Here is an 11583-nt window from a genome sequence, read left to right as displayed (position 1 = left end):
ATTAAGGCTGGGCCCCCCTAAAATACTGGTCTTGTTCACTGGCTCCATGTCTGAGGAAGCAATGTGTTTGCCCTTGAATGAGGCATATAATGACAGCCATGTCATCTTTAGCGGCATAAAAAATTAACAGTGGGAAATGAATAGGCTGAAGAAAAGATTGGTTAGTGCGGAAGAGAAGAGTGGAAATTGCCAGTCTATTAGCATTCCTAGAAAGCACATGGAGGGAAATATATGCACAGCAAAAAACAAAGAAGGTGTTCTGACACAACATTGCTGTAGATATCAATGAAGAGAATGTGTTTATAAACCAAGTATTTACATTACATATTCTGATGGAAATAAGGATATTGTTGCTAAGCATGAACCAGTTTTTACCACCAGGAACAGAAAAGTTACAAAACGAAGGGATTTTTTTAGTGACTCTAGTTCAGGAGGATTGCATAACAAGATCACAAACTGAACTCAATCAAATCAGCCAGAGAAAGTGGCCCATGAGGGATTCAATGAACCTCCTGGTTTTGTGGCTTTCCTGCCACAGCTGAGAACTAGGCAAGTAGCTTGTAGACCACAATGCATGATCGGACTGAGTTCAGTTGAGTAGGTCACAAATTCTTCATGTCTGCTCTAGAATGGAAAAATCAGTGCTCAGTCACTACTAATCCTATCTGTGTACACATGTGGCTCAAATACAGGAGACAAGGAAAAAAGCTGTTGGGAACAAGGCTATTTTTTGCTCTGACAGTACACACACACAAAAAAAGTACACAAACATCTGCCCTGCAGTGTGAATGCAACTTGATAGCATGGAAGCTAAGAGCCCTATTTCAATACATTTTCACAGTGCATCTGCCTGATGGGTGATGCTTTATAATTCTGTGTAGGAATATCAACTGGCATATCCCATCTGAAAACCCTTTTTGCTGTCCCAATCAAAGAATTGTTCTCATAAATTCAAAAACAATTGAGATTAGGTTTAAGATCCAATGGTACAATCCCTAGCCCCATTAATGCTGATGAGAAATTTAATCACAGCTTGATTTGCATCCCATATTATTTAATTGGCTAAGTCACCCACCATGCCTTTGCCAGTCTGACAAATATGAAGCTGGATTTTCAGAGTTCCACTTCTGTCATTCAATGCGTGGCTGGTGGAAGATCAGTTTTTAAAAAAGGATTTCTTGGCATTAAACACATTTAGTTTGTCACCAATGTTTCAGAAAGTTTAAAAATTTGGATGGGAACTGGAGGAACTAGTTGCCCTATGAAACAAAGGGTTTTCTGTTAAAAGGATACCCAGACCCATCTGATTTTAGAAAAAAGGGTGTTTTTTACAAAATAGTAGACAGCTGCACAACTGCCTCTGCCCCTATCCTGGGGCTCTGAAAAGCCAAGCAATGGAACCGCTGCTGCTTGACTTCAGCAATGTGGATCAAATCCAGGCAGTTTTATGGCAAGTGGAAGGCTTATCCTTTTAAGAAATTAATGATATAAGACAGTTAAGCCAATAGTTTGCAAAGCAAAGTGACCAGGCAACCCATCAAAGGCCCCATGATGAACATTACAAAATCGGTGCTTGGCAAATACACAGTTCAATATTTTCCATTCCTGATTGCCATCTGCAGTCTGCCATTGAAGTTCTTTTACAAAGCTCCTTCCCGTTGAACCAGAATATTTAAATAAAGTGCAAATATAAGAGTCAGGTTTCCCCAACTATTTTGAATGTCAAGTATCTTTTAATATCAGTAAGGCTAAAGGCCCGTTGGTCAACATTTGCAGGATGGCTTGGTGATCATCTTCACTTTCTAAAATTTCTAGTAGTGTTCTTCTGCGAAAGCCAAGTTGAAAACATGGGTGTTTTTATGCCGGACAGGTATGATTATGAAGTTGCCATGAGTACCATAAGTATAATATGCAAACTCTAAACAGTGCTCAAAATAGTGCATATCTGCAGGTAAGAAGAGTGTCCAGTAATCACCAGAAACAGACCATGTCATCTTTGGATCTTATTGCTTGTGAAGAGTCCCAAAAATATCACTACAAAAAAATTTCTCTGGGAAATCACTGTTCAGTCTTAATTGAGAACTGCTTCTGTCTTCCCTGCATCTAGAGGGGTGAAAAAAGAGAGGACAGATTTACACAACACAAACAAGACCAAACATTCTTGGACAAAGTTCTTTTTTCTTGAGAAAGTTCCAGTACCTTGGACACTAATATGAGCTTTGCATTTTAATTTCAATGAGAGCACCATTCTCTCTCAAAGGACTACACACCGAAAGAGTAGGCTACTGGATTTTTTTTAGTGGACTAGGAAATATATTTTTATTATTCGATATCATGACAAAGCATCAAGAATTGTTAAGGTGCTTAAAGTACCTCCCCCCTTACACAATTTAATTTCATCCCTGTATTGCCGACTTAGGCAAAGCAAAATGTGCACACATGAAAAAGACAACCAAAACTCAATCTTGACTTTTATCTCAACTAGCTCCTTAGGAGCATTGCCTCAATCTCTGAAGTGAGTAGGCCAGTATGGTATATTGGTTAGGGCTTGGATCAGGACTGGGAAGACCTAGGTAAACATTTCCACTTAGTTATGCAGCTGGGTGATGCTGATGGTCTCTCTCTCTCAGCCTAGTCATATGAGGGAAGAACACTATGTACATTGCCCTGTGCTCATTGAAGAAAGGATGGGATGAAAATGTGCTGGAGTGAAACTCCTACAATAGGAGTGAAACTAAAACAATTTCATACCAAACTATGTATTAAAATTCCAAAAACCTTTATTGGCATAACCCAAACTAAGTATTATGAGTGGCAACCACCTCCCTCTGGTTAGATGTCATTAAAGAAAAAAACAAACTATGATATTGGTGAGCACAGAATTTCCCTGCACCAATTTCTGCTTCACTGGCCACTGCTTGCAGGGTATGGCGATGCTCTGGTACAAAGACTGTATGAGGCATGTTTGGTAAATGTATGGCTTTTTCAGTGCCTTGCCCAATTGCTTAAGGCAAGCAGTAGCATACTTAATGCACCATTTCTTTCTAAAGATGTCCACTTCCTCATGCAGACTGCTTTTACAGGATCAGGCCACAGGTGTGCATCCCTCACAAATTAATTCTAATAAGCCAGTGATACCCCAACACAGTATGAAGATGGCTGTACAAGTCTGATGATATTGTAAATAATTGATCATACCAACTAAATTCCTGAATTTCTTTTTGGCTTCTGCTCTTTCTTCAGCATCAAAATACCATACAGTCATGGCATATCTGTAAAGGAAAGGAAATCAATTTACATCTTTGAAAGCTTCCCAATTGAGAGCAGAACACTAGATTTCCCCCCCTTATACAAATACAATAACAAAACAGGGATTTGTGGCAACATTTGGAATACATTACTAAGCAACCAGATGAGTCCTTAGGTACAGCACAGCTCTATTCGCACCAAGCATATAAATAATAGGTAAACATAACTGGTTTTCTGGCCCTCTCAGGTTTTAGATCTCTACAGATATCAATGTAGCACCACATAGCTTACTTCAGTTACATTTATGAGATACTACCTAGCAATATTCTAAGCACCGACCTACAGCTGCTTGGTTCTTGTCCAGAATGAATTTCCCAGTTATCCAGGCACCGCTTGTGTATTAGGTAAAGATGCCACAGGGAAAAACCACATGGGCAGCGATCTTTATTCTTGCACTGATTCAGGAGAGAGAAACCAAGAGCTAGCAGCAACCATGGAATTAGAAGGACATGTAAAAGAGGTTTAAAGCTTGAATTGCACAGCCCTTCAAGAACTTCAAGTTTATTTATTTTATTCATATCTTGCCCTCCCCCGAAAGCAGGCTCAGGGTGGGTCACAACATTTCATTAAGTAAACACAATAACATTAAAACATAAGATATAAAAATCTAAAACCAAATTTAAATCTAATCAGAAGGATGGCAACTATTAAGACAGTTCATAGTGCCTCCTGCACAACACTGAGATAGGTGGTAGGAACTTCAGCAGCCTCGGAGCTTCAAAGGTGGTGGTGGGAGGGGGAGAACTCAGCGGGCCTAATTAAAGCCCTGGATGGGCCAGACATTTGACAACCCTGTGTTAAGTAGTACATGATGCAAAAGGCCTTTACCTGAGACCATGGAGAGCAACTGCCAGTCAGAGTAGACAATAGTGATCTTGATAGGCCTGTGGTCGGACTCGGTGTAAGTTAGCTTCATATGTTCATTGCTATCATATGCGTAATGAATACCAATCAGAAGTACAGCACAATTAGTTTTTGATGAATTAATTTTAAATTTTTAACCTTAAATAACAATGACAAACTACAAAAACACAAAAACCAGGTCACCCACAAACAAGGTACGTTCTTGCATGCTACATGCATGCATCTAATTTTGCAGTTATCAGGCCTATCGTACACAGCTTTTGTTGAAAATGTAGTGAAGTTTTGGAAAAGTTAATTATATTTCTAACAGGAAGCCTAATTTTGGCCTTTTATGAGCATAAGATACTACTTTATGTGGAGGCAGACCCATAGTCCATTTAGTTTTGTAATAGCTACTCTGACTGGCAGAAGCTCTCCATGGCCTCCAGGCATAATATTTTCTCAGTTTTGCTGCCTAAGTTCTGCTACCTGTAACTGGAGATGCCAGTGGTCTACCACTGATTATGGGGCTGTTTCTCTGGATTCCATGAATACAAAATCACATGTTCATTACCTTGTTGCATAGGAAGGCTGCACTTCATGCGGGTTCCTTCGATCTGACCAGAAGAAAAGTAGTCTGTCAAAGATAGGTTCCACATCTGCTACATAGGACTTCCCTTCTGGGAAGATTCGGAGAATCCCACCATGAAGCTTTCGGAAAAAGAACAAGGGAAATAAAGGAATTGTTCATTTTATACTTTTATAGGGTCATTCACAAGCCTGCCTTAAAAATCAGATTTTCTTCTTAAGCACACAAGAAATGGGATAGAATGTTTAATTTAAAAAGCAAAAATACCAAAAGTAAATGGCAACAGAAAGATACTCAGCAGGAACAACTTATCCTCACCTCGTGAAATAATGGAATTAAGACTGGCTGCCAATGGAATAAACATTAAATTGTTTCTCAAAGATTAGTTGTATTGATGGCACGACCTTCAGTGCAATCCTAAAAACACTTTCCTGGGAGAAAGCACCACTGAACAGACTGAAGTAAAATTCGAAGCAGATTTGCTTAGGATTGCTCTCAAAGACTAGAAACAATTCTGGCTCCATAAAAGGGATTTAATGATACTTTTATAGCTCCTGCTTACTTTCTTATTTCTCTCGGCTTGACTTCGTGAACGAAGATTTAGGAAGAGTGCAGTAGTCCACGTCTGCTGCAGGCTCGCTGGTGGCTGACAAGACCAATGCGGGACAGGCAGATCCGGCCACAGTGGCTGCAGGGAAAAGTCTGATTTGGGGTTGGTGCTGTAGCAGTGCGATTCTTCCTCAATCTCCTTTTGTCCTCAAGACCAGCTATGCGTGCGTTCTCAAAGGAAGAGACAGCCTGGTGGATGGTGTGCCTCCATGCTTTGCGATCTCAGGCTAGGTCAGACCACTGGTGATGGTTGATGCGACAGGTGCCAAGGGATTTCTTCAAGGAGTCCTTGTACCTCTTCTTTGGTGCCCCTCTATTTCGATGGCCGGTGGAAAGTTCGCCATACAGAGCAATCTTGGGAAGGCGGTGGTTTTCCATCCTAGAAATATGCCCTGCCCAGCGCAGCTGCGTCTTCAACAGCAGTGCTTCGATGCTTGTAACCGCTGCCCTCTTGAGGACTTCAGTATTGGTCACAAAGTCACTCCAGTGGATGTTGAGGATGGTGCGAAGGCAGCGCTGATGAAAGCGCTCAAGGAGTCGCAGGTGATGACGGTATAAAACCCACGATTCGGAGCCGTAGATGAGGGTTGTCATCACAACCGCTTTGTAAACATTGATCGTTGTGCCTTTTTTCAGATGCTTGTTGCTCCACACTCTTTTGTGCAGTCGGCCAAATGCACGGTTTGCCTTTGCCAGCCTGTTGTCAATCTCCTTGTCGATCTTGGCATCTGAGGAGATGATGCACGCCAGGTAGCTGAACTGCTGGACTGTCTTCAGTACTGATTCACCCACAGTGATGCAGGGAGGGTGATAATCTTCCTGGGGTGCAGGCTGGTGGAGAACTTCTGTCTTCTTCAGACTAACTTCTAGGCCGAATAGCTTGGCAGCCTCTGCAAAGCAGGACGTCATATGCTGCAGAGCTGATACCGAGTGGGAGACGAGTGCAGCAGCATCAGCAAATAGTAGCTCTCGGATGAGTTTTTCCATTGTCTTGGAGTGAGCCTTTAGTCGCCTCAGGTTGAACAGGCTGCCATCGGTGCGATAGCGGATGTAGACACCATCGTCATCATCTAGATCTACTGCGGCTCTTTGAAGCATCATGCTAAAGAAGATCGTAAAGAGAGTTGGCGCGAGAACGCAGCCTTGCTTTACACCTGTGCCTATTGGGAAGGGCTCCGAGAGGTCGTTGCAGTGTCTGACTTGGCCTCGCTGGTCTTCATATAGCTGGATGATCATGCTGAGGAACCTTGGGGGACATCCTAAACGTTCCAAGATTTGCCACAGGCCTTTCCTGCTAACGGTATCGAAAGCTTTGGTAAGGTCGACAAAAGTCACATACAGAGCCCTGTTCTGTTCCCTGCATTTCTCTTGGAGCTGCCTGAGAACAAATACCATGTCGGTGGTGCTCCTGTTAGCTCTGAAGCCGCACTGACTCTCTGGGAGGAGTTCTTCTGCAATGGTGGTCACCAGTCTGTTCAGGAGTATTCTGGCAAGGATTTTGCCTGCGATGGAGAGCAGGGTTATCCCACGGTAGTTGGAGCAGTCTGACTTTTCTCCTTTGTTCTTGTGTAGAGTGATGATGATTGCATCGCGAAAGTCCTGTGGTAGTTTGCCTTGTTCCCAGCAGGTGACAAGTACTTTGTGAAGTGCGCTATGTAGTACTGTGCCCCCATGCTTCCAGATCTCTGGTGGAATTCCATCAACTCCCGCTGCCTTGCCACTTTTCAGTTGCTTGATGGCTTTAACAGTCTCTTCTAGGGTGGGGATCTCATCCAACTCTGTTTTCACTGGTTAAAGTGGGGTGAGGTGGATTGCTGAATCTTGAACTACGCGGTTGGCACTGAAGAGAGCCTGAAAATACTCCGACCACCGGTTCAGTATGGATGCCTTGTCTGTGAGGAGCACTTGGCCGTCTGCACTACGCAAGGGACTCTGAGCCTGATATGATGGGCCATATACTGCCTTCAGGGCTTCGTAGAACCCTCTTAAATCACCAGTGTCTGCACACAGCTTCTTATTTAACATGTATATAAAAACCTATAATTTTATGCTATTTAACTTCATTTTTGTATTGCAGAGATTGTGTTTTACCACTATTTGTATTGTCCATAAAACCAATAAATAATGTTATGTTTTCACTGGCTAATGACAACAGTTCCTCACTCTTCTGTTGCAGCACACTGATGCACAGTTACTCCAGTCTAACGCCAAAGATTTCAATGGACTGCCTGGAGTAACTGCTTAAATCTAAACTCATAAAAACTTGGGATTATTTGCATCACTTCGCTGCTTGTTTAGTGCTCTTCACTTCTGCCATTAGCACCTACGCAAGTGCTAGCTAGAAGCCTTAAGGTATGTTTACACAGCAACAGTTTATGATTTCTGTTTAACACTTTTCTTCACCAAGAAGAACAGTAGGAAAAGGAAGATATTTTTCTCCTGGGAAACCCTATGGTGAGGCCAAAAATCTAGTCAAGCAGAAAAAGAGTTGGGTTTTATACCTTACTTTTCTCCACCTTGAGGAATCTCAAAGCTGTTTATAACCACCTTCCCTTCCTCGTCCCACAACAATCACCTTGTTAGGAAGGTGAGGATGAGAGAGTTCTGAGAGAACTGTGAGTGGCCCAAGCAAGCTTCTTGTGGGGGAGTAAAGAATCAAACCTGGTTATCCAGATTAGAATCTGCTGTTCCTAACCACTACACCACACCAGCTTTGGAAGGGAACTAGTCTGCAGCTTTGGTCCCACAGTCTCCCATGCCAGCCATGAAGACATATGGGGGAATGAGGCTGGCTAAGGCCTTGAGGTGCAGGTTGACAATAAAATAAATGTGTGTATCTTGCATACTTGAAAGCGTTACATAACATACAGGTGTCTTTTATTGCTTTACATTATTTTGTAAAATGCCATGTACCAATGCCATTATAACTACTATTAATTACAACAAAAACTGATGCAGGTTGTAGATTATTTTGTATTTGAGTGTTACCCAGTACAAAAACTCTGGTAATAAGCTGCATTTAGGTCAGGAGTGTCAAACATGCAGCCTGGGGGCCCTCAAGTCAGGCCCTCAGAGGGCTCCTATCAGGCCCCCGAGCAACTGGCTGTCATCTGTTTCCTTCTCCCTCTCTTGCTTCCTTCTGCATCCCAGCTTGCTTTGCTAGGCTTGCTCAACTGCACAGGAACTACAGATCAAAGCCTCTCTTTTGTCCATTGAGGAGGAAGGGGGAGAGGGAGAGCTTTCTTTGCCAGGCTCTCTCAATCGCACAGCACAGCTTCTGAGCCAAGCCTCTCTTCCTTCTACTGGCTGAGGGTCCTCTCCCTCCTGGTCCCCTGGAGAAGGAAGGAAAGACAGGTTGCTTACCTGTAACTGTAGATCTTCGAGTGGTTATCTGTGCATTCACATTCATGGGATAGAGCGCCTGCGCCAATCCCCGAATCGGTACCTAAAAAGCCTGGGATTTTTTGCGCTCGGCACCAACGGGCATGCGCAGGCGTCCCAGTGCGCATGCTTGCTGGTGCCAGCGCGAGGATCCCGCCAGCTCCTTCCTGACCGCTGGAAGCCCCTACTGGAGTGAGACCATCAGCAGTGGGGAAGGAGGGCGGGTAGTGTGAATGCACAGATGACCACTCGAAGATCTACAGTTACAGGTAAGAAACCTGTCTATTTTCTTCATGGTCTCTGTGCTTCACACTCATGGGAGATTAGCAAGCAAGACATACCTGGAGGTGGGAAGACGGTCAACCAGAAGAAACAGCTTGCAGCACCGCAGCTCCCAGACAAGTCCTCTGTTGAGCATGCATGTCCAGCACGTAGTGCTTCATAAAGGCATGCAGAGAGGACCAGGTGGCAGCCTTGCAAACATCCGTCAGGGAAATGCCTTTCAGGAACGCCATTGACGTCGCCATCGCTCTTGTAGAGTGTCCGCGAATAGGCCCAGGTAACGGCTTCTTAGCCAACAAATAACACAGTTTAATAGTCTCAGTGAGCCATTTCGAAAGCTGCTGAGACGAGATCCTGGAACCTAACTTAGGAGAAGCATTAGAAACAAAAAGCTGCTGGTCCTTACGAAAACTCTTGGAGTGACTTAACTAAAACAATAAAGCACGCTTCACATCTAGAGCATGAAACCTCCATTCCTCATCCGAGGAAGGTGTAGGATGAAAAGTGGGCAACCAAACTTTTAAGTTGAGGTGGAACTGAGAAACCACCTTGGGGAGAAAAGAAATATCAGGAGCTAACGACACTCCAGCCTCCTGAAAAACTAGATATGGGTGGTCACAACGCATAGCCATGAGCTCCCCTGCACGGCGTGCTGATGTGATGGCTACCATAAAAGCAGTCTTCCAAGATAGAAGCTGTAACGAACATGTGGCCATCGGCTCAAAAGGACGTCGAGTCAGCCTGTCCAACACTAAAGTCAAATCCCACAACTGTGGGGGTCATCTCGATGGAGGATGAAGCCTAAGCGAACCCTTCAAAAACCTCTTAGAATGAGGGTGTGCAAAAACAGAGTGCCCCTCAACTGGTTCATGGAAAGCAGAAATTGCTGCCAAATAAACCTTGATGGAAGAAAAAACAAGGCCAGCATCCACCAGAGATAACAAAAACTCAAAAATTACCGACAACCCCACCCTTTGGGGGGAAACTGAGGGATCAATTAAGAACTGCAGAAACCTCCGCCACTTCCTATCATAGGAAGCGTGGGTAGAAAGTTTCCTGCTGTTCAAGAAAACATGTTGGACTCTGCTAGAGAACGCACAGAGTCGATGAACCACGTTGTCAGCTTCAGGTGGGGCACATTGTTGGAGTACATGACCATCCTGAGCTGACAGAAGGTCCGGTTCCGCCGGAAACTGGTAGAAGACCCCCCTCGCCAGTTGGAGCAGGATCGGGAACCAGTTCTGGCGAGGCCACCAGGGAGTCACCAGGATACAGCATGGTCTCTCTCTTGCGATCTTGTTGACCACCCTCGTCAGTAGTGGCAGAGGTGGGAACAGATAAAGGAACCGACCTTCCCACGGGAACAGCAGACCGTCTCCCGCTCTGGATCTGAGCCCCCTCTGGAGCAAAACAGAGGACACTTCCGGTTTTCAGCTGTGGCAAAGACATCCACCTGAGGATACCCCCAGAGCTGAAACACGGGTCAAAGGAAGCGCCACTGTAACTCCCACTCGTACGGGGAAGCCGCACCCCTGCTGAGGGAGTCTGCTTGCAAGTTGAGGACCCCTGGGAGATGTGCTGCCTTCACAAAGATGTCGTGGTCCAGGCACTCCAACCACAGATCCAGCGCCAGCGCACAAAGCCGTCGAGAGACTGTCCCTCCCTGCCTGTTGATGTAACACAGGGCAGTGGTATTGTCTGTTAGCAGAGCAACAACCTTCCCTGCCACCATGGGGCGGAAAGACCGAAGAGCAAAGTGAACTGCCAGCAATTCCAAGTAATTTATGTGGCAGTGAGTCAATTTCAAAGGCCAAGGACCCCCCACACACAGATCGTCCATGTGGGCCCCCCAACCCCATAAAGACGCATCTGTTGTGATAGTCACAGTTGGTGCAGGTAGATGGAAGGGAGCTCCCTGACAAATGTTGTCCTTTGACAGCCACCATTGCAGTGTTTGAAGTGTCACAGGTGGAATTACAAACCTCTTTTGAGGTGAGTCCTGTAACGGGCGAAACTGATGAAGAAACCAAAGCTGTAGGCCTCTCATCCTCAGCTTCGCAAAGAGCAGCACACTTGTAGTCACTGCCATCAGCCCCAGCATCCTCTGCAGCTGCTGCACCATGCCCAACTTTTGACTCTGCAGAAATTCGACAAGGTTGATAATGTCCATTGCTCTCTGCTGAGGCAGAAACGCGCAATGAAGGTTCGTATCCAGCAAAGCCCCTATGAACTGAGCTGTCCTTGATGGAGTAAGGTGTGATTTCTCCAAACTGACCTGCAGACTCAAGGTGTCAAGAAGATGAAGAGTGATGGCAATGTGGGATGACAAACTCTCTTTCGACTCCGCCACAAGGCGTCAGTCGTCGATGTATGGAAAGACAACTATCCCTTGAAGCTGGAGATGGGCAGCCACGACGCTCATCATCTTCGTGAACACCCAAGGTGCGGTGGACAGACCGAACAGAAGAACCTTGAACTGGAAGTGCTGAGAGCCTACTGCAAACCAAAGGATGGATGAACGCAGGATGGATGCTGACGTGGAAGTATGCATCCTTGAGGTCCAGCGTTGC

General features: G+C 44.8%; 1 protein-coding gene across 2 annotated transcripts in view; it reads right to left on the bottom strand.

The window, feature by feature from the left end:
* Nucleotides 1–270: 270 nt before the first annotated feature.
* The window catches only part of EGLN3 (egl-9 family hypoxia inducible factor 3), a 49946-nt gene continuing 38633 nt past the window's right edge, over nt 271–11583 (bottom strand). For both annotated transcript variants that reach the window (XM_060261881.1, XM_060261882.1), the window contains exons 3-5: nt 4727–4863; nt 3199–3272; nt 271–2103 (exon numbers count right to left, since the gene is read on the bottom strand). In XM_060261881.1, coding sequence (XP_060117864.1) covers nt 2072–2103; nt 3199–3272; nt 4727–4863 — 243 coding nt within the window. In that variant the 3' untranslated portion in view covers nt 271–2071. The remainder of the gene's footprint in view (nt 2104–3198; nt 3273–4726; nt 4864–11583) is intronic.

Source organism: Heteronotia binoei, chromosome 21 (genome assembly GCF_032191835.1).
Source record: "Heteronotia binoei isolate CCM8104 ecotype False Entrance Well chromosome 21, APGP_CSIRO_Hbin_v1, whole genome shotgun sequence".
NCBI classification, from domain to species: domain Eukaryota; kingdom Metazoa; phylum Chordata; class Lepidosauria; order Squamata; family Gekkonidae; genus Heteronotia; species Heteronotia binoei.
Note: the sequence above shows the minus strand (reverse complement) of the source record. Positions and strands in the feature narration are given on the sequence as shown.